Source organism: Spermophilus citellus (assembly GCF_964194105.1).
Source record: "Spermophilus citellus genome assembly, chromosome: 11".
Lineage (NCBI taxonomy): Eukaryota > Metazoa > Chordata > Mammalia > Rodentia > Sciuridae > Spermophilus > Spermophilus citellus.
In genome coordinates, this window is record NC_138192.1 from 105,594,022 (window position 1) to 105,618,731 (window position 24,710).

The 24,710-nt window shown below is 34.7% G+C and overlaps 1 protein-coding gene across 2 annotated transcripts in view; it reads left to right on the forward strand.

Annotated features, from left to right (window-relative positions):
• The window catches only part of PARD3B (par-3 family cell polarity regulator beta), a 1,004,964-nt gene that overhangs the window by 89,222 nt on the left and 891,032 nt on the right, over positions 1–24,710 (forward strand). The window contains exon 2 of one of the 2 annotated variants that reach the window (XM_081260439.1): positions 16,558–16,587. The exons of the other annotated variant lie outside the window; for it this stretch is intronic. Coding sequence (XP_081116565.1) covers positions 16,558–16,587 — 30 coding nt within the window. The remainder of the gene's footprint in view (positions 1–16,557; positions 16,588–24,710) is intronic. 2 annotated transcript variants of the gene reach the window in all.

The window sequence follows — 24,710 nt, forward strand, 5'->3', positions numbered from 1 at the left end:
TGTCCTTTGAAAGTCTGTAAATAGTCACAAGAAAATTAAATTTCCAAGAATATGTGTGTTTGTATATATATATATATACATATATACACACACACATGTGCACATGCACACATATATATTCACACTATATATATTTTCATAGTATTCATTTGTATCTTACCAAAAATTATATCCCATAGGGAATTAAAAATTGTTATTCTTGCCAGTCACAGTGCTTGTAATCCCGTGGCATGGGAGGCTGAGGCAGGAGGATCTAGAGTTCAAAGCCAGCCTCAGCAATGGGATGCACTAAGCAACTCAGATCCTGTCTCTAAATAAAGTACAAAATAGAGCTGGGAATATGGCTCAGTGGTCAAGTGCCCCTAAGTTCAATCTCCAGAAACCCCCCCCCCCCATAGTTATTCTTTAGTGTTTCTAGAATGAAGTAAAAATTTATATTGTAGAACTTTGGAAAATTAATATATGTATGATTTTCATTTTTATTTAATGCCAACTCTTATTAATGTTTTCTCCTTTGTGTGCCATCCTCATTAATTTATGTACAGTTGTTGGAGAATATATACATATATATTTATTTTTTCTCCTTATAATTCAATAGACTCGAAAGAATGCCAGAGAGTTTTGTTCATAGAATTTATAATTAAAACTGAAAGACAAATTTTGAGTTTATTGTCTATTGTCAGGGGAAAATGTACTAATAGTTTTTAAAGATAGATACATTTTTCAAAGTTCTCTGAAGTCCCCGATTATTGCACTTTTATTCTATTGTCAACAGTTCATTATATTGCCTCCCAGATTTAATATACCTCCAGATTTAATATACTTCTAGATTTAATATAACCATCTGTTTAAAGAATGCATAATGTCTGAGATATGTGCATAATATGTTACTTATTAGACATTTACTAAATTCTAGTACTTTTACTATTGCAAATACTTAGGGTGAACATTTTTGTGAACATAGATTTATTAATGTTTTAGGATTTTCTTTAGATTAGAATCTCAGAAGTAAAATAAGAAGGTTAAAGTAATATTTTTCCCCTATTTCTGAATTTATATTATTGTATTGAAGAATTTTTTCTATTATTTCTAATTTATATTTCTGGGGTTGCAGTTTTACACTAATTGGTTACCATTTTCTCTTGTAGAGTCTCCCCACACCCTTCTAAACACAGTAGCTCATTTCTTGTTTGAGATTAAATATGTCCTTTGAGTTTCAAAATAGTGTTTCCCCTGGGAGGACCTTTGGTTTGGGAAAGGACTCTGCACTGTGTTACAGCAGGCACAGGAGGGAGATGCCAAAGAGATGTGGGTTTATGGAAGACTTGACAGGAGAGGTAGTACTTCAGAGGGTGGCAAGGTAACTCAAATTGATTTCCCAGTTTTTTTCTGGCATTGTCCCTGATAAAAAAAAAAAAAAAGCTGTCTCTAAGCTGTAAAGTACCATCGTCCTATTTTGAAGAAAAAGCCTGTGGCTAAATTTTAAAAACAATCATGTTAGATCCTGAGCAATCAGACTGTGCATTTTCTTATAGAAAAATTGACAAAACCACAAGAAATGGTGTCTTGGTTTATAAGGAATAGGTTCTGACTTGTGTACTTTAATGAAGATGTTGTAACCAGGTTTCATAGTTAGAAACCTCCTGCATGTCAAGCACACAGGAAAGTAGAAGTTTATAGGAAATCATTGAAGAACGTGTAGTGCTTAACAACCCACAAGTTTGTTAAAGCAATTTCAGAGATATCACTTACTACTTTATGGAATTGTCATTATGTGGTTCAGAGTTCATCTGAATGGATGTGCTCATATGCAGATAAAAAATCAGGGAATTGTGATCTAGCACTGCAGTGTGGTGAATTGATTTTCACACACTGAGCATTACAGCTTACTATATATTTAAACCAGCATAAGCAAAGTATGCTTCTGTTATCTAGAATAAACTAGACTTTGGAATGGTGTTGCCTTTAGCTATTCAAGAGCATAGAAAGAACATTTTATAGCATACTGATGAAAATAGACATCTTGAATATTGCATTAAACCATTTCACTATCCTGTTGGCTATGCTGTCAGCAACTGTGCTAAGATTTTGAATGCACGGTAATTGTAACTCATGGTTAGCATGTATTTTTTTTTTTTTTTAGTGCTTCATCAAACAATTCTCACCCTATAACCTAATGGAAAAATGACATATTGGTTCATAATAGACTTGTTTTGCAGAATTTTAGACTCCTTCAAGGCTCAGAGTGTCAAAAAAAAAAAATTCTAGGGCACATTTTGTTCTTCCTTTAATGGGCTGATGTGCTCCTCCATGGCCAAGCATCCATCCCTGGCATGTGTGCTTATGAACCATATGTCCTGGGGCCACTGTCTTTTAACTCTTCTGAGATGGATTTATCATCAATAAATTCTAAACTTCAGTAATTCCAGGCACATCTCAGCCTATTGTCCTTGACAGATTGATACCCTGTTCCCTGAGTACTGCAGAGTGGGCAGGGACAACTCCAGAACACAGACTTAGGGCTCAGAGGTTGGGAAAACTGAACGGAAAAAAAATTATATATATATATATATATATATATATATATATATATATATATATACATACATTTTTTTTTCTCCTGGGGTTACATATTGGAGGAAAATATAAAATATTCCAAATATAATCTTAAAATTCAAATCTGATTCAGATATACATTGGAAGGTCAGGCAGAACATAAAACTCAGATATTCTAGGTTGTTCTTGTTTGTTGAAGACCAGGATTTCCAACTAGAATTTCCAGGAGAAGTACGGTTTCAATGAGAATGAAAATGACAACTATGACTTTGTTGTTAATAACTGTCGTTCAAGTATTTATTCTGTACAAAACAGGGTAGTAAATATTTATATATAATCAAATTCTGTCAAGGATTTTTTTTTAAGTTAGGTGTCATAATTATCTTTATTCCTCCAACAAGGTAACCCATACCAGAGGTTCAGTGACCTGTTACCCAGGTGGTGACTCTGAGATTAGAACATGAGTTGTCTGAATTCAGGGCTGCAGTTTGACTGCTATTCTGACACTTAACTGGGCATTCTCTGCTTGTCCTTGTGCTTTTCTTCATTACCTACCTTCAAACATGGAGGTGACCCCTCAGGTGGCATCAGCATTTTCCCTTGCCCTGACTTCCTGCACTATGCAGCCCAATTCTGATGTCCTTTTAGAACACAGGCAAAGGGAGACAGCAATTAGAGTCATTGTCCTCCTTACCTCTCTGCACTGGGCCACTCCTGTTTCCACAGCCCAGGAGGCAAATTGAGTGGAAAGTTTGTGTGGTGACTAGACCTGGCATATTGTGACGTCCACTTCTTACAAACAGGCCCTTTATTGTCTTTACTAGCCCAGGCAGGGTGAGCCATCTCTTTTTGCCAGGACCTGGTCTGATATACAACTCTTTAATTTTCAGAAAATGAACCACGCTAAGAGGAAAGTTTGGATTTTTGGCAGCCAGCAAATATCTATTAAGTATCTACAAAATAGAAGACATTGTACTAGGTGTGGCAGAATGGCCCATCGCCCAGCCCATAAAAACAAATAAATAATAAGGAATAAGTAGGAAAAACACATCTAGAATGAAAATGCATTTAAAATGTCAGTACAAGGCACAGTGGGCTAAGTGTAATATGCCTTCAGGGTAAGGAGCTCTCATGGCCCTGGTGACAAGATGAGGAAGCCTGTGGTTGGCACTTATCAGGACTGATAGGATTCAGGAAACACAGAAGGAAGAAGGGATTTGAAAAATGTATTTTGGAGATAATCAGAAGAATCCAAATGGGGCTTCAGGCTCCTTGGGGGAATAGCAGGAATAAGTGAGATATGTACTTATATTGCAAAGTATTTGGTCTTTTTATTTTGCTTTCTTGCAAAACCATTTGGTACCCAAATTGGTGTTATGTTGATAGTTGTCCATGCTTATTGTAAATAAAAACTGGATTGAAGTAGTAACAATGCCTGGACTAGTCCTTTTTTGGAGAGGAAACGAGTTTCTTTGAGTATCTGTTTACTCTATGTCAGGCCTGCAATTGTGTTTGAACACACCATGGTCGTAATTCATACTCTTGGTTCTAATAACACTTTCATATATAATTACCATTACTTTGTAATTACAGCAATAAAGTCCATTCTTTGGGAGCTATTCCAGTATTTAGAATACTGAAAATAAGTGTGCTTAGTACCAGTTGTCAAATGATTTTTCCAGTGCTTGAATTTCTAAGAAATCAGTTTCTATTGTACTTCAAAACAAAACTGATGTCTAATAAAATTCTCCTTTTTGAGATGGCAGCTCTTTGTAGAACCTGAGAAAGAAAACTTTAAATCAAAAAGAATATTCACAAAAGACTTATGTTCTGTTTAGAATTATTGAGGGGGAGAGAGAATCATAAAAACTATCTCAGAAAAAAAATAGCCTGGGGGACGGAAGGCTATACTTTGCCTTATTTAAAAATTAAGTTGGTTTAAACCTTAGGGTAGAGTGGGGCTTTAGGAAAGAACTTGTATATGCAGAATGAAGTGATACTATTTGAGTCTCTGATTTCTCATGTTCTATGGTGTTTCTTGGAAAATTTGTATGAACTTCTACTTGAGCTTGTCTCTAGTTATCTATTCATGAACTGATCTCTGTGGCAGAACCCACTAACTAGTGGCCCAGTCAGAAACCACTGGACCAAGCTGGAAGGAGCAGTGGCCACCAGAGCATCAGCAGAGCTCAACGCAGTGCTTGAGTAGGCTTTTACCAGGCCATGGCATCCACTGGAAATTGGTTGGAACATTGCTTTTATTATCTATATGTAGCAATTTAATGATGTATATCTTTCCTAGTTATTTGAATGGACATTATTATAGATCATCAATAATTATCATAATGACCATTAGTTTTGTAGATTGCCAGTTCACAACCAAGATTACAGGGGAAACTATCAAGTTGGTTTCTTGATGCTAGGGACTTTTCTGATTTCTGCCCGTGGCAGTAGTAGCATAAGAACATCTATCTGAGGCTTATTTTCAAAACCCAAATCTTTTTTATTTATAGGAATGAGGAATATGTTCTTTTGGGTGTGACAAAAAAGGCCATCCTGGTATTCCAGAGAAAGGTTTGATTTCTTTCTGTCTTTTGTCTTCTAGGGATCCCTTCCAATGTCTGCTATAGCCACGTCCCTCATCTCCACACTCTCATTGGACATTATTGCTTGACTATCTTATCACCACCTCAATTTCAGCATGTCCGAAATAGAACTGGTGTTTCTTTGAATTTGACTCCTTATATAACTTGAGAAGATGTACAGGATACTACTGATTTCCTATTTCTTCTGATTAGGAACTGCAAACTTATTTGAATATGGTCAACAGTGAAAGTTCACATACATGTGCTTTGCATAAGATTCAGGGCTGATTTCTAGTTGCTCTTGAAGCTAATGCAAGGAATACCATTTAAAACAACAAAGATAACTTGTCTAAGTCCACTGCTCAGAATCTCATGTCTGGATTCTGGTTGTTATGATTTAAATATTAGGTGTTCCCTAAAAGCTCATGTGTGAGACAATGCAAGAAAGTTTAGTGGTGAAATGATTGGGTTATGAGAGCCTTAACTTAATCAGTGCATTCATTCACTGATGGGGATTGGGCAAGCAGGATGTGGCTGGAGAAGGTGGATCCCTGGAGGTGTGCCTTTGGCATTTATAGTTTATCATTGATGAACAGAGCTCCCTTTGCTTCCTGGTGCCATGTTCCCAGCTGTTCTTTTTTTCCTCACTCTTCTGTCGTGATGTTCTGCCTCACCTGAGGCCCAGAAGCTGGCCATCTATGGACTGAGACCTCTGAAACTATGAGCCCCCAAATAAACTTTTTTTTCCTCTAATTGTTCTCATTGGGTCTTTTGGTCACAGCAAGAAAGCTGACTAAAACACTGGTAGATGCCTGCCTTTAGGTAGTCTTTCTCATCTCATGCCCCTTGTGAGAATTCTCTACTGTAGTAACTGCCAATTTATTCATTTGTCCTTTGATGGGGGCTTGCCCTTTTTCTATACCCCTTAATTCACACATTCCATATCATCTAGAATGTGGTCGTGTTTCTCATTGTCTGGTGACATTTGTCTACCCTTCAAATTCCAGCCAAGTTACATTTCCCTAAATTGAAATTATGTCTTTATGATGCTTTGTTTTTTTCCCCCCTTCAAATTCCTTTATTTTGTTAGGTTTGTAAAGGGATACATTTCAGTACTCAGGGATTGAAAGTTTATTTAGGACAGTCATTTCTTTATTCTAGTGCATGGTATTTATAGCCAACACATGCTTTAGAGGTGATTATTTTTTTCAATGTACCTCAACTGTGCTGATCAGTTGGTCTCAAAAAAAATTTTTTTAAATATACCAAAATGTACTTTTCAGCACATTGCCATGATTTTAACTGAAAGTAAAAATAAATCTGCTAACATTTCAACAATAATTGCAAAATATGTTGTCCTTTTCAAAATTAGAATCTTTCCCTAGTTAGGTGCTCAGAACAATTTGAAACTTAAAACTATTTTCATTGAGCATAAAAATATACTAGTTTATTAATAAAAGAAAGTGTGTGTGTGGGGTTTCCCATAGGAACACCTCTGGGATATACAGGTTTTCCTTTAAGCATATGTAATTCTTAAAATATGATAATACCCTGAATCCCACTGAGATTTACTGAACATGATATTTCAATTCATTCCTTGAGTCTGCGTGCCTTTGTACTTGCTGTATTTGCTTATGAGACTTCCATAAAACAAAATACTCCTCCTCAAAGAACCAGGGAATAAAAGTAAATGGCAGGTATGGATGCCATTTGAAATACCAGGGACCTCTAAAGTTGTGTTTTTGCTCTTTGTTGCTACATTCCTGAGCTGCGGATGCCCAGTGAAAGTTGGTGACTAGCCTCCCTTTCAAATCTTGGGTAGGTTAGGCAGGTTTTATACATAAGTGCGGGTACCTGTAGAGTCTTAACAGGGTTCTGGGGAATTTTTATGTGATATTGAAACCATGAGAATGTAAATGGAGAAGAGTCATTCTGCGCATATTTGAATACCACCCACACTGTCACTGAAGGCGAGATCGAAGTGAACTGAGTGTTACTCCATTGGCTGTACAGTGTTTGCCCTATCATGTTAAACAAACATCAAGGAGAATCTCAGGCTCTCCAATATAAAATATGCAATTCCTCACACATGATAGTTTTTCTAGAAAGAGAAAGAATAATAAGGTGCACCCACTGAGAGTTCTATGTGGAATTTAGTCAATGAAATGTATTTTCTATGGGCTTTTTTGGTAAGCAAAATTATTCAGGAGAAGTTTTCATACCTTCCTATTTTCTTCCTCAAACAGTTCACCAATTATTGAAGGGAAAGAACCTTTTCAGCTTGAGTTTCTTAGGCAGTAGCCTGTGCTGCTGTTTAATATGACATATTAGTTAAGGCATTTTGCTGTACATGGCAATTCTGGACCTTTTAAACCTTTGCTAATAGTTCTGTTTATCAATCTGTAAATTAGTAGGAATTTGGTGTGAACTTACTCAGATTCATCTTAATAATCCATTCTTTTTTTTTTTTTTTAGTTGTAGATGGACACAATACCTTTATTTTATGTGGTGCTGAGGATCAAACCCAGTGCCTCATACATGCGAGGCAAGCGCTCTATGTATTTCTTAAATGATGAGTGCATTATTTAGATGCAAAACTATAGAGGAATTATGAGCTGCTTTTGGTTAACCAGAACCAAATACATCTCCCTAACCATCAAAAGTGGACAGTTTCAAATTCCAAAAGCATCTGGAGAATACTTGTACAATGTTGTTGTTGTTGTTGTTGTCTTTCTTGACATAGAAGCACAGTATTTTTGAAATATGCTTTCTACACAACCAATGTCTTTTAATAGGTTTTTAATAAATTTTAATATTAAATGTGACTGCACTAACATTTCTTTTTTTCCTCATCCAAGGATGCTTTGTGGTTCTAACCTTGCCACCAATTTGTTTTTAAGTAGTTAACATTCTAGATTTATGGATCTATTTCATTTGACATTCATTTCTTAAACACTTAAAATATCTAAACATTAAATATTTTAAACATTTAAAAATGAGATACATACATATATACACTAACACATATACACATGAATGTATACATACATAAGCACATGCATACATACCTACATGCATGAAATATGTAAAGAAAAACTGTAAGTTGTCTAATGTCTACCTCTACCTCTGCTTAACCACTTCCCTTGTCAAGAAATGCAGTGTTGCCTGTACCCTAGAAGTCTTCTCTCACTCCAAAAACAAAACAAAACAAAAAAAGCACTATCCTGAATTTGTGATTCCTTGTTTTTCTTTACTACCTAAATACAGAATTCTAAATATTTTAGCTCAGCATTTTTAGTGTTTTAGCTTAGTAAATATTGTAGCTTAGTTTTATGAACTGTATATGAATGTACTCATACAGGGTTGAGTCTGAAATCTTTCCATCAGCAATGTGTTTGAGATTGATCCATATGTTTGCATGAAGCTGTAATTTGTTACTTTTTAAAAATTGTATGAAATTCCTACATATAAGTATACCAAGCTTTACTCATCTCGTCTCTTGACACTTGTTTTGTTTCCAGGGGATGGATAGTATGAAGAAGGGTACAGTGAACTTTCTTACACACCTATCCCAATGTACTCTTGCACTCTGCACCTTAAAATGGATGAGTAGATCACAAGATATTCCTAATTTTCAGCTTCATCAGATGACAAAAGTAGTATTACAGAACAGTTGTGCCAACTCACAGTTCTGATTTCTCCACTTCCTCCTCTACTTAATGTTAACCAACAATGATGACTACCTTTCGTATGTTTTTTGGCCATTTATTCTTCACTGGGGAGATTTTTGTTCATGCCTTTCTATTGAGTTGCCTTTCTTGTTTTCTTGAGGTATTCATTATATATTATAATAGCTTTTCTTTATTAAATATTATTTTGTTATAAATATATTCCTCTACCCTGTGTCTTTATATTTTACAATCAGAAGTTTTAAACTTGTCAGCTATTTTTAGGAGCTTCATATCTTCTGTTTTATTTGGAAATTATCTTTTCACTCATCATTTCTAAAAACTGAAAAAGTTTTTAATTCCTACTAAGGTATATGTAACAGGACTGGGCAAAAAGTTGTCATATTGCTTTGTTTCTAAACAAATACAGAGTGTTACACTATGATCATATGCAATATCCAATGGTAATTTGCAGACATATTTTAGAAGTATGATTTAAATGTTTCTACTTATTTATTTGTTTATTTATCTATCTATCTCCTAGAAACATAGGCAGAGGCTTATTTAGGAAGGCAAAGACACATTCAGGGGAGAATGTGGGCTATCTTCGGTGTGAACAGCTCTTGGGGTAAAGCAAAAAATACACATTCAAGGGAGAATGTGGGCCATTTCCAGAGGAGGAGAAAGCCTGATTAAAATGTTTTTAAGGGCGAAAATTCTTAGAATTTTGTTTAACAGGAGCAAGGATAGGGTATGCAATTGTTAATTTTAATTCAGTATATACATAGTGTTAATTTATATTGCTTTGGAAGGGATAGGGATATCTGTGAAACATTAAATATACAAATAATGTAACTGGATAAAAGGCAGAAGATATGTTATTTAAGGGAGATATTAAAGTTTGGGTGGTAATGCACAGATTATGATAACTTATGTCTATCTTCACATTACTTTGTTTTATTTGTTAGAGAATTATGTATTATGAGTGTTATTAGTAATACTATGCACATAATGAGTATAATTATGCTTTTTATAATTTTGTGGGTATTTGGATTTCTTACAGAAGAGGATCTCTCTCATAATAGTGAGGCTGATTTTATTATTAACTATGCAGAAAAAAATCACATCCTTAAGCCTTAAAGGAAGTAATTTTTGAGGCTTTGTATGTATTTAAAAAACAATGCTGCTTCTCAATATTTGAATGATATTTGTAATTATATTCACAGCCATATAAATTATAGGTCCTTGCCACATTTGTTTAGTTATACTAAGAATTCAATTTTACTTCTTTATAACCACAATACATATTTTAAAACAAAATTCATTTAGGTATACATTACATGCAATAAAATTCATCTATTTTTAGTGTGTCCTTTGAGTTTTGACAGATGTGCATACTCTCTCCCATACATTCACCATTGAATTCCACCAGTGTTATTCTGTTGTAGGATTTGCATGTTAGTTGTTTTAGCTTTTTTTCTATTATGAACAAAGGTATTTTGAACATTTATGTACAAATTTATTTTTAGACATGTATTTAATTTCTTCTCCATAAATGCTTAGTAGTACAAATTACAGCATACCCATATTCAACTTTATAAGATGATTCTAAATTGTTTTCTAAAGTCGTTATATCATTTTATGTCCTCACCAGCAGTGTGTGGCATTCCAGTTATTCCACACCCCTGCTAACGCTTGTGATGTCATGTGATGTAGAGCATGTTAAAGCACTTAAGTCTTTCCCATGGTGTTATGGAGTTTTTAAAATGTGTTTTGAGTATAAGTCCTCTGTCCCACTGTTTTCTAAGGAGAGGTTTAAACTCGCAATGATAGTATCACTGGCTACTTGTGTATTTTGGATGCATGATTCCTAAACCACCCTTCCCTATAAAGGAATCCCTTTACTTTTTATTCCATGTATGTGTTGGAAAAGCTGGAAATTAATAGGATCACCCTAACAGTTTGAGTTAAATCTATTTTTATTTTTGGGGGTTGCTAGGGATTGAACCCATGTTTTCATACACGCTAGGCATAGAACTCTACCATTGAGCCACATCCCCAACCCTAGATCTACTTTTAAAGTATGAAGAAAACTTGGTTAGTTGTAAATATCATGTGTTTTTGATAAATATCATGGAAATATGTTGCTTTATATGATATTCAAACTCTTTGCATAACTGTTCTTGGTCTTTGTCAGCTTTAGATAGATCTTAGAAAATGTTGAATTACTGATTAAAGGATTATTGATGTTGACTAGTTTGACCCTATTCAGCACTGATTTCTTAAATTTGGGGATAACATCTTGAGACTCTGACAGCTACAGATCATCTCCCCAGATAAAGTATATTTAGAACATGCATATGTATAGACAATTTCACAAGTAATCATATGAGGCTTCATGACTGAAGCTCATGCAAGAACTCAGTTTAACCTGGGCAAAGTGTATTCCTCTCTATGTCTTCATGGCCTGCCAATCTTCACCATTCTCAAGGATCCAGCATTTCTTTTTTGTGAAGTTCTGTTTATACAACCTGCAACAAAGTCCTGATATGAGGATGGTCTTGTAAAGAGTAGAATTTGCAGAAAGAAAGGTGAGCATTTTCCTGGCACTGGGCTTGTGGCTAATTTGTAGTGGAGATGCTTACACTCCATCAGTGCCCTTCATATAATGAAAGCAAAGTGATTTATCTGGGCTGAGGAAAACCATTTAAGCAAGAAAGGGCTGTGGTGACCCAATAAAGGTTCTTGAACTAAAGTGTTTAGTTTCTACCTTTGAGATGAGATTATGAATACAAGGTTTTGTTCTTAATTTAATGGGGGAATGGATACATGTGTTCTGGACTATTCCTCAGTGAGGATCCTCCAGTCCCCTTTGGATAGCTCTGGATACCTGGTGACATTAGGTTACTCCACCATTTCAGCTAATCTGAGGAGATGAGCTTTCTATCAATAGGAAGCTGTTATGCCCTGAGGGTTAGGGCAGTGATTAATATAGCCAGATAGTGAGTTGAATTTTTCTAGGAGGGCATGGATGATGTAGAGTTCCCTATAAAAGGTATCTCTAAATTTGAGATTTTTAGGAGGGGCCCCTTGAAGGAATGATTTTTTTTTTTTTTTTAAAGAACTGAATCTTTGGTGTTTGTCACCAGCTCTTTTTCTTTGGCATTTTTATTTTTAAGCACAAAAACTACTTGAATAGGAATAAATACTTTATTTTATATTTATTTCTGGGCATAATGCCCAGTTTCTTGATGGGGGCAAGTTTATCCCCTAAAGAAATTAATTTCTGAAATGGTAGATTTTTCATACCCTCTAGTAAACTTTGCAAACTACCTAATACATTCACAGCAGAACTCTCAGAGACCTCTCTGACATAAGAGGATCTGGAAATACACTGCTGTGGATTAGCAACTCTAAGAGAGCAACATCCTTTCCCTCCTGAAAAAATTAGATTTTCAGCTTTTTCTCTTGGTTATATCCATGATGGCTCTTCAGAGTAGAAGAGTGCCCTTGCAATGTTAGATGCTCATCATCATTTAATTTTCTGGAAATACACATCTCTTGAAGTTCTTTCTCTAATTCTGTAGCTAAATTCCTTGTTCAATTATAAGTCTCACTCAATTGTTAAGCAATGCTCTTCCATTGAAGACTATAGATTGCTTTGTGCCTGAGTTAATTAATAACGCAGCCTGAAGTCAAGTGAGAGTACTGTCTGAACTGTACCCCTTCTTCAGAACCCTGTCTCTCTCTGCACAGGTGTGATGTCCTTTCTGTTGCCAGCATTCCTGGCTGCATCTTGCCTCTACTGCTAACCAAATAGAAAAGTCATTTCATCTTGCAAAAGCTTCCAACACCTTTCTCTTATTTAGAACATTTTCCAAACTTAAACTTGTTAGTTTTCATGCAACATGTGTTAGACATCTATATAGAAGTCAGGAATTTGGAGATGCAAAGATGAATGTGAAGTGTTCCCCTAGGGGCTCATGACTCTGGACATACCTATATTTAGTTGTGATGTGATGTGACAAGCACTAACTCTGTGATCACATATTTGTGGGGACACTGAATTGCACCTTCTTTCCATTGTGAAGACTCAAAATCAGGGAATACACCTCTATCAGGTAACAGGTGCTGCATAACAAGGCACCACAAACTTGGTAGCTTAAAATCATGAGCCTTTATTGTTGCCTCCCAGTTCTTGTCCCAGCTGGTCATCCTGGTTTCTATTGTTTGTCATGGTGTGTTAGCCACAGGTTGAGAACTTGTCTCCACTGATTTTTGTCTGGGTTTTTTGGGTATTGGGTGGTCAACAGGCTGTAGGATTCCACAAAGAACTCATTTGGGAAGAGTTATTTCTGGTGGTTTCTCCTCCTCCAGCAAGCTAGTCTGGGCTTTCTCTCATGGAAAAGCAAAGACTAAGGAGTCTGAAGATTATACTTAGAACAAATAACAAAATAAATTGAATCACTCCTTATACATTTTTTTTTATTGTTTGTTTGGTGCTGGGTATTGAACTCAGGGCTTTTGTACATATTAAGCACAAGCTCTACTACTGAGCTACATCTCTAACCCCTCTATACTAAATTTTAAGTGGTATTTATGGTCATAATTTTTCTTCATTGCATTTTATTGAAGGTATATATTGGCAAGCCATGATTGCATGCAATTAAAACATGATACTTTCAAAACACTTCTTAATCTTAAAAATTAGAGTAAGGACTTTTTTTGGTAATATGTGTATATATTTGATTTTCATATATCCTGTAGCTTTCAAGTATTCAACTATTTACTGGCACCTTTCAGATGTAAAGCCCTGTGCCAGAAGCTGTGAACTGTATAATGACTTAGACATGGTCAAACTTATCAGGTCGGGAAAGACAAATGTACAGCTATTATAAGGTGCTGTATTGTGACAGATCATTTTTCTGATTGCTAGGTGACATTAATTTTCCATTTTGCATTTGGAATATGCTAGAATTTTACATTTTGACCTTTATTCAAAGATACTTTGAATACTAAAAGTTAAAAAAAAAATCCATCTTGTAGACCTTTGAAATCAAACTGCAGTAGAAGGGAACAGGCCAATAAAGTTGTTTCACATAAGTTGGGACTAAGTAGTTAACATGGAGTTGGTTTGCACATGTTCTTGCATGTTCCCATACATGTAAACTTCCCACTTTATTGGATTCTGAAGATTAAAGAATTAATACATGAAAAGTATTAATTAATGTCTCTAAGTTTGGAAAACATGCTTATAGTTAGTAAATAAGCACCATGAGCAAAAGATTCTAGGGAAGGTTGCCTTCATGGAAGCCACTACACAAGAAGCCTGTCATGAAAGTTGGTGGCCATCCTTTCTGCTAGTGACCTCAAAGTCAAGAAATGGTAAATGACGTAAAGTTGTATAACCTCCAGAATATGCAGTTTTTTATTTCCTTTGTAAACCCTGGATAACAACATGGATTACTTAACATATAAAAGCTGTATTCATCAATAAGTAGATTTCTAGAAATTATGGGTAAAGCTTGCATGAGTTTCAAATAATTTCCATTCATTTCTACTATGTCAGCTTCTAATAGTTAAAAAAAAAAAAATTCCAGGATCTAACAAAAGTCATCCCACCTTTTATTTCCAGGGTACAATCTACTATTGCCAATGTATCTATAGACCATTGTATCATCTTTTTATTCTTTCCTAATAACCATCCCAAAGGAATAGTCAGATGTCCAATCAATGCCTATGATCTTTTCAGACATTTAAAAACCTTGTAGATATTAAAAGGCACAACCTTGGCTCCATTTCTTTAAGGGTCTGTACAGCAAATATCTTCATCTTTGAGGTTTAAGTAGCCAGGCCAACTGCCACATTGTTCCAGGTGTTTTAGTATTCCCTGGCTGTAACAGCAGTGCCTGTATACTAAGCCCAGAAAAATGCTAGCTCCTCTGTTTGCATTTTTAGACATGTTACTACTTTAACAAGTGTTATCAAATGTATTTGACCCAAACAGTTATCAATAGCAGAGGTTTTAGTTTTCTCTTTCTTTGTGGAAAGAATCTTGATATAATTGGATAATCATGTAGTTTTTCATTATATTCAGATTTGGTTTCCAAAGATAGACCCAAAGAATTTGCTTCTTTCTGTATTCTTAACCTGTATTTTGTGTAACTGGCACCAAAGGGAGAGACCCCTGAGATACTCCTGTGTGAGACAGCAGGCCACCTCAACCACCAGTGAGCTGAATTGGGGAAATCAAATTCCCTGAATGAGATAGGCTGCATGAAGGCAGCAAAGGATGATGGAGACTAGACAGCAGAGGGTACACCTGTGTGTTGTGCATGTCTGATGTCCTGGATCATATCCAGCTGATTACTGTCACTCTGGAATGTAGGCCCACTTTTTACAGATTGTATGATTTTCTTTTTCCAGGAAATCTGCAATTTCTATGCAAAACTTGCCATCTTTAAAATACTATGCAAGTCAAAAGAAGTACTTCCGTGGCTCAGACTATGGTTTGTGTCATGATCTTGTTTTCCAAACAGATGGATAGTGGCACTTGAGACCATTGTATCATCTTTTTAAAAACTTTTATACATTATTTAACAGCAGCTTTGAAATAATGTTAATCTGTCTTTATAACCAATGGATACTATTTACAAAAAAGATTACAATATGACTACTTAGGTCCAAGCCAGAGTTCCTTTTCACACTAAACATAAATCAACCACTGTTACTGTTTAATATAATTCTGGAATTAATATAATTCTGGAATTAATGCCATTCTCTTTCTAAGTTTGGAAGACCTTGAGCTAATCCTAATTTCGGTCTACATGTGAGACTCTGAGCCACATGGTTCTGCTTGAAAGGAAAGAGAGGTATGAAGTGTTTTCTGACAGATCTCAGTGAGATCTCTGGAGAACGCATTTTCTTTCCTCTGTTCCCCTTAGGAAAGAAGTCATTCAACGAATGTATGTTGATATTGGACCTTCTAAATTATAAATGTCCACCTTCTGTTGTTGTGTCCCTTGGCATGAAGGTTTTCTCCTTCAATCAGTAATTTCCATTTCAACCATGTTTGTTATTGCAATTAGCCATCTTCTTCTAACTCCTCTTTGCAATTTTTAATAAAAGCAGCCAGAAGACAAACCTACATTTCCTAAAGAAAAATGTCTTTTACATTCCAGCCTCAGCTATTGAACATTTAAAACAAAATTCATCATCAATAGTTTGCTAGGGGATATGCTAAATTGGGGGGATGGACTATGAAAATTCATAACACATAGCAATGTATGATCTTTAAAAAAATGCTAATTTACTGTAATGTTGATACTTTCTCTGGGTGGAGTGCAGGTGATGCATAATAAATCATTAGTGAACCAAGCCAGCATCTTGTTAGGCACTGTGCTGGTTCCACAAGGTTATAGAAGTATATTTCTGAAGCAACTCTGGTACTAAATTTTGATTCTTTAAACAAGTTGCTGCTTCTGATGGTGATTTTCTTTCCTTCTCCTCCTCCTGAAAAACTTTGTCTTTCATTTTTTTTAAGGAGCATAACTCATTAATTGCCACTAATAATAGCAACTGCATGATGTTTTATAATTCCTGAAGAAAGGTGCTACCAAAATCTAATACATCTTAACTCTACATAACTTTTTAATGAATACATTTATAGAACATGCATGTGGTTAAGCCAAAAAATGAAGCCATTAATTGCCAAGTTGGATTTAAGCCCTAATTTCCTTCCTTTCCAGATTCTAAATGCTTCCATATTGGGCAAACGGGTAAGTGTTGATGCTTTGTTCAGGGAATGTGGCCAGCTCACTGTGTCAGTTTCCACAAGTCAGGACTCCTTTTAAATCAAAGTGGTAGTTAGCAGTTGCTCTTCCTAGCAAGAACTGATAGTTCCAGCGAGGGACATTGAAACTCTCAGTTCCTTTTTAATTAGTGTGTTTTTTGTCTCTTAAGAGCAGGTTATTAAACCCTCCTCTCACACTCAAAACTCATAGAATATTTCATTTCATACATCAATGACTGAATACACTTATTTTTCAGCAACTCATGGAACAATTTCTAAAATACACCATATTTTAGGCAACAAAGCAAACCTTAGAAAATAAAAAAGAGAGAGATAAAATACCCTGAATTCTATCAGATCACAATGGAATGAAATTAGAAACAACCGTAAGATAAAAAATAGAAACCACTCCAATACTATTTAGTCAAATAATAGACTTTTGAATGATAACTGTCCCTGGAAAGATTGCCCGGTAACATGATTCACACAAGGTGGGAATGCTTAGCTTTACTACCTGCCTTATCCTGGTGCTGATGCCCTTTCTGTTCCTCCTTGCTTACATTTCCTACCTACTGAACAAAAATACCTTAGAGGAGTATCAAAAAGGTGCTGTTGTTGAAGTTTGAGTGGACTCCCCAGTCCCAAGGAGCAAATCCTAGTTCGCAATTTACTTTCCATTCTAAAGTACATAAACAAGACATTTAATATTCTGGCCGAGTACCTTCTGATTAGAAACAGAAGGAACCATGGTCACCAGGCACATTTCCTCTTCTCCACATGGAATATAGAACTCTGTTACAGTGTTTCCAACTTTTGTCCTTAGGATTTTCTGTCTTACATCCTCAAGAACTCCAGCAAGCTTAACTCCATGTGGTTTATATTAATTAATATTTTTGGATTAAACATTAGTACTGAGACTTTAACCTACATGAAAATTTATTTAACAATAAGCACATTATATGTTGACAAAATAACATTTTTAATGAAAAATAATGATTTTTCCAAAACCATGAACTTTAGTGAGGAAAGTTTTATGTTTTTGCAAAATTCTTTCACATCTGATTTAAGGGAAGACAGCTGGGTTTCACGTATCTCTGCATTAGTCTGTTGTCAAATGCTATTTTAGTTGATGTGTTTTCAGAAAATAGGGCCTCTTACAGATAGGTAGTTGGAAAAGAAAGAATCACCATAATAGGCTGTTCAGGTAATTGTGGAAATTCTTCTTTAATACTATACCAAAACTTGACAAGTGGTGGTTTCTTACAGGTTTCTTGCAGGTGGGAGATTGAAACACTTTCAAAGAACTTTCTGTATACTGTTAAAGTACATTGATGTTTCATTTTGAATGGATCTTTCACCTCTGTATGATTTTGTGACAGTACACATTTGATCCTTGGAAAATATTTGTGAATTGAGTTATGCAAATCTTTCAGATGTTGACACATTTTACTATATCATATCAAAATCATCACATTTAGTAATATTACCACCAGTCTTATCAGAAAGGTCTTTAAATATTGGAAAGCTATCCAGTTCACTGTGGCAAGTATAAGTTCTCCAAAATTCTAATTTTCTTCTGAAAGTTAGAATTTTATTATTGATGATAAATACTAAAAGTTGTTTTTCTTGAACTGTCCTATTTTATTTTCAAGAACACATCTGCAAAAATCCTTGTTTTGTCTATCATTCATTTGTTCAAGTAAAAATGTCATTCAGTGAAAGTGCAGCAAGTTCAATTTGCAACTCAGTTCTTTGCGGAACCCTTATAAACCAGAAGTTCTTTACCTATGCTTCTTACTTTGTCACACAGAACATTAAAAAGATGTGAATTCAAGGGTTGAGTTTTAATAAAATTTATAATCCTTAGAATGAAAGTGTTTGGAGTTCTGTTTTTTAATTTTTTCTTAGAACCAGTAATGTGTAATATTATCAAAGAATTGTTTTGGAAATACTTTTGACATTTTGGACCCCTGTGAAGATCTTGAGGACCCCCAGGAATCTGTGAACCAACTTGGAGAATGTTGTTCTATTACATATTTCTAAATCCCTAGGTTACATTAGCAGATATTCCCTCATGAAGAAGTGGGGCTGTGCTATATTTCCTCCTTTATTCAAATACCAAAATAAAACAAATAGACATTTTTTTTTACACTTGCCACATTTTGGTAGTTCCTCATCCCAATCTACCATAACAAGCATGAGTTGGGTCTGAGCTTTATCCTCAATTACCAGTTTCCCCTCTCTCAAATTTCCTTTGGCAGGTCTCTGTCCATCCTGGCATTATGATGTTGACTTCCACTCAGTTTCCTGAGACTCCCCATAGCTTATCCTGAGTTCTGCATTGAATCATGCTTCTACTGAGTTTTAATATTTTACTGTTGAGAATATCACCCTCAGTTGCACAGTCAGTACTTAAAGGTCTTTGCTCAAATATAGCCGCAATGTGAAATATATGTATTAAGGTCAAACACACTTCTGGAAACTCTTTTACTGATTTTACCAAATGAAGAAAATTATTAGATTACCTATTTGTTTTTTTCTTATTGTTCTAATTAGTAGTATATGAGAGTAAAATGCACTTATGCACGTTGATACATCATACATAAATGGAGTATAATTTCTCATTTTTCCTGATTGTACATGATGTAGAATCACATAGGTCATGCAGATATATATATATACACATATACATACATACATACATACACACACACACACACACACACACACATAGGGTAATAATGTCTAATCCATTCTACTCTTCTTCTACCCCCATACTTCTTTACTCCCTTCTGCCTAATCCAGATTACCTCTATTCTTCTCTAGCCCTCACACCCTTACTGTGAATTAGCATCTGCATCAGATGAAAACATTCAGTCTGTTTTTTGGGGGATTGGCTTATTTTCTTCCCTTAGCATGATATTCTCCAGATCATTTCATTTACTAGCAAATGCCATAATTTCATTCTTTAAGGCTGAGTAATATTTCTGTGTGTGTATAAAATCACATTTTTTTTATTCATTCATCAGTTGAAGGGCATCTATATTGGTTCCATAGTTTAGCTATTGTGAATTGAGCTGCTATAAACATTGACGTGGCTGAGTATGCTGACTGGGTATAAAGCAAAGCATGAGATAGCTGGGTCAAATGGTGATTCCATTCAAAATTTTCTGAGGAATCTTCACACCATTTTCCATAATGGTTTCACCAATTTGCAGTCCCACCACCAAAATGTGAATGTGCCTTTTGTCCCACATCCTGACCAACATTTATTGTTGTTTGTATTCTTGATGATTTTCATTCTGACTGGAGTGAGATGAAATCTTAGTTTTGATTTGCATTTCTCTAACTGCCAAAGATGTTGAACATTTTTTTTTTTTCATATGTTTGTTGATCTATTGTATTTCTTCTTCTGTGAAATGTTTTTTCAGTTCCTTAGCCCATTTATTGATTTGGTTATTTGTTTTATTGGTGTTTTTTGACATCTTTATGCATCCTGGAGATTAATGCTCAGAGGTACATGTCGTAAAGATTTTCTCCCATTCTGTACGCTCTCGCTTAACATTATTGATTGCTTCTTTTGCTGAAAAGAAGATTTTTAGTTTTATTTCTTCTCATTTATTGATTCTTGATTTTACACTGTCTTGTTAAGGAAGTCAGATTCTAAACTAGCCTACTTTTTCTTCTATTAGGCATAGAGTCTCTGATCTAGTGCCTTAGTCTTTTTTGATCCATGTTGAGTTGAGTTTTGTGCAGGGTGAGAGATACAGGTTTAATTTCATTTTGTTACATGTGGGTTTCCAATTTTCCCAGACCATTTGTTGAATAGTAGGCTATCTTTTCTTCAGTGAATGTTTTTGGCACCTTTGTCTAGTATGAGATCACTGTGTTTATGTGGGTTTGTCTCTGTGTCTTCTATTCTATACCAGTGGTCTACATGTCTGTTTTGGTGCCAGTACCATGGCATTTTGTTACTTTAGCTCTATGCTATAGTTTAAGGTCTGGGATTGTGATACCTCCTGCTTCACTTTTCTCACTAAGGATTGTTTTGGCTACTCTGTGTGTCTTATTTTTCCAAATGAATTTCATGATTGCTTTTGATAACTCTATGAATACTGTTATTGGAATTTTAACTGGAATTGCATTAAATCTGTTTTGGTAGTATGGCCATTTTGACAATATTAATTCTACTTATCCAGGAGCATGGGAAGACTTTCCATTTTCTAAGGTCTTCTTCAATTTCTTCCTTTAGTGTCTGCAGTTTTCATTGTAGGGGTCTTTCACGTCTTTTGTTAGATGATTCCCAAATAGTTTATTTTATTTTTTTGAGGCTATTATGAATGGGGCAGTTTTTCTGATTTCTGTTTTAGTAGATTCAACACTGATATATAGGAACATGTTTGATTTATGGGTGTTGATTTTCTATCCTGCTACTTTATTGAATTCATTTATTAGTTCTAGAAGTTTTCTGGCAGAATTTTTTGGATCTTCTAAATACAGAATCATCTCATTGGGCAATAGTGATAATTTGGGTTCTTTTTTTCCTATTTGTATCTCTTTAATTTCTTTCTTCTGCCTAATTGCTGTGGCTAGAGTTTCAATGATGATGTTGAATGGAAGTGGTGAAAGAGGGCATCCTTATCTTGTTTCAGTTTTTAAAGGGAATGCTTTCAATTTTTATCCATTTAGAATGATGTTGGTCTTGGGTTTAGCATAGATTGTTTTTACTATGTTGGGGTATGTTCCTATATTCCTACCTAGTTTTTTTTCTAGTGTTTTGAACATGAATGTTGACATATCTTGTCAAATGCTTTTTCTGCATTTGAGATGATCACATGATTCTTGGTTTTAAGTCCATTGATATGATGAATTATGTTTATTGATTTCTATATGTTGAACCAATCTTGCCTCCTTGTGATGAACCCCACTTAATTGTGGTGCACTATCTTTTTAATATACTTTTGTATGTAATTTGCCAGAATTTTATGGAGAATTTTTGCATCTATATTCTTCAGGGATATTGGTCTGAAGTTTTCTTTCCCTGATGTGTCTTTGTCTAGTTTTGGCATCAGGGTGATACTAGCTTCATAGAATGAGTTTGAAAGGATTCCCTCCTTTTCCCTTTCATGGAATACTTTGAGAATTATTGGTGTTAATTCTTCCTTGAAGGTCTTGGAGAACTCGACTGAGAATCCATCTAGTCCTGGACTTTTCTTGATTGGTAGGCTTTTGATGAAATTTTCTATTTCATTACTGACAATTGTTTAAATCATGTATGTCTTCCTGATTCAGTTTGGGTAGATCATATGTCACTAGAAATTTGTTGATGTCAAGATTTTCTATTTGATTGAAGTATAGATTTTCAAAATAGCTACTAATTATCTTATGTATTTCAGTTTTGTCTGTTGTGATATTTCCTTTTTCATCAGCTATTTTAGTAATTTGAGTTTATCAATTTTTTCAAAGAATCAACTTTTTTGTTTTGTCAGCTTTTGAATGATTTCTTTTGTTTCAATTTCATTGATTTCATTTCTGATTTTAATTATTTAATGTCTTCTACTGTTTTTGGTGTTGATTTCTTCTTTTTTCCCCCTAGGGCTTTGAGATGTAATGTTAGCTCATTTATTTGTTGACTTTTTATTCTTTTAATATATGAGCTTAATCCAACGAATGTTCTTCTTATCGCTGCCTTCATAGTGTTTCAGAGGTTTTGATATGTTGCATCAGTATTCTCATTTACTTCTAAGTTGTTTTTTTTAAATTTCATCCTTGATTTCTTCTGCTATCCATTTTTCATTGAATAGTGTGTTATTTATTCTCCATGTGTTAGAGTAGCTTCTATTTTTATTTTTGTTATTGATTTCTAATTTCATTCCATTATGATCTGATAGAATGCAGGATATTATCTCCATTTTTTTTTTTTTTGGTATTTACTAAGGGTTGCTTTGTGGAATAAGATATAGTCTATTTTTAAAGAAGGATCCATGTGCTGCTGAGAAGAAAGTGTATTTGATGGATGAAATATTCTATATATTTCTCTTAAGTCTAAATTATTGATTTTATTATTTAGTTCTTTAGTTTCTTTATTTAGTTTTTGTTTGAAATATCTGTCCAGTAGTGAGAGAGGTGTGTTAAAGTCATCCAGTATTATTGTGTTGTGATCTACTTGATTCTTGAAATTAAGAAGTTTTTGTTTGATGTACATAGATACTCCATTGTTTGGGGGCATAAATGTTTATTGTTATGTCTAGCTGATGTATAATTTCCTTAAGCATCATGAAAAGTCCTTCTTTATCCCTTATGATTAACTTCGGCTTGAAGTCCACTTTATCTGAAATGAGAATGGAAATCCCTGCTTGTTTATGCCATCCATTATAGTGGTATGTTTTTCTCCTATCCTTTCACCTTCAGTCTGTGGATGTCTTTTCCTAGGAGGTGAGTCTCCTGGAGACAGCATATTGTTGCGTCTTATTTTTTAATCCAATCTGCCAGTCTATGTCTTTCGATTGATAAGTTTAGGCAATTAATATTCAAGGTTATTATTGAGATATTATTTGTATTTCCATTCATTTTGGTTTATTTCTGTTTTTTAAAATATTTATTTTTTAGTTTTAGGTGAACACAATAACTTTATTTTATTTTTATGTGGTGCTGAGAATTGAACCCAGTGCCTCATGTATGCTAGGTGAGCACGCTACCACTTGAGCCACATCCCCAGCCCAATATTTCTGGTTTTTAATTTAAATTAGTTTCATCTTTGATTAACTATTCATTTAATGTAGTTTCTCTCTTTGCTGGTTTCTGCTTCTTTTTTTTTTTCACTTCATCCTCATGGAATATTTTGTTGAGAATTTATTTTAAATGTAAAGATGCTATTGAAAGCAAATTGGGTAGGGCTCAGAATATTTAATGTTTGGGGTTGGTCTTGGGTTTGCAAACTGCAGATGTGATTCCTCTATTTACCATCTCTTTTACTTTCTATAAGGTATGCTACCTCTTTGATTCTTATTTTTCTCTTCTCTGTAAGAGTGTTCATGATGTTTATTTGTAAGGGTTGGGTGAGGATTAATCTTGCATGGAAAGCAACGTGCTGCACATAGTAGATAGCAACTGTTTTAAAAAATACATCACATTTTATGAACTTGGTAATTAGAGATTTACCAGTTCTGTTCTATAGAGTGCATTATTTTAGTATGAAACTGTGCCCTTGCAATGTAGAAAAGTGGTTTTTTTGGCATGTGTGCATAGCTGAATTGTGAAACACTTTTTTTTTCTTTTTTAAGCATATAAGTAATGGATAGCAGATGAGAGACAAAAATGCAAGAAATCTTTTTTCAATATCCAAACATGACAGCAAATAAAATTGTCTTGTTCAAAGAATAGAGCCCTTAATTGGATGGGATTTTTATTTGATTCGTGATCTAAGGCTCATACTGTGGCTTGGATATATTCTAGCCCCATTACTGTCTAATAGCTTACTTATACATTGGCTGGTCGTGCCAAAGGATAGGTTTTATTCGGAGAATCTCCTCTTAATTCCAACCTCAGAAGTAGATGACAAAGCATAAAATGTCTGGAGTGATAAAACTGAATATAGAATGAAGCATCATTCGCTTTTCCTCAGATGCTAGACTTTTTTCCATGTAACAGAGAAATACCTACATGGTAGCATGTAATGTGTTTGCACATACCAAATGAGCTGTAGACATGGCCTGCAGGTAACATAAAGCAAATAATTTTTTGTTGTTGTTGTTGCCAGCTGGGGTATAACTAAATGCTTGCCACTCTCCCTGTAAGTTAGTCATTTTTGATCATTGGTCTAGTACATTAAGAGGTGATTTTTCTGTTTGACATGATGCACATCAATAGTAATACATTGTCCCAAACTCTTAATATGAAAAGATATTTTATTTCACTTTTAAAATCATTCTGGGCTTTGAGGAACTTTCTTTTTCAACCCATTATTGGCTTTGATAAAATCTATCTTGATGAACATATAGGCAAATAGCTATTGAGAATTTTGGACTCATTAGCAGGGCTTATTCCTCTGGCTATATTTCCTGATAATAGTTTTTGGTTAGATATGTGAGTGTCAGAGAGCAGAAGTAG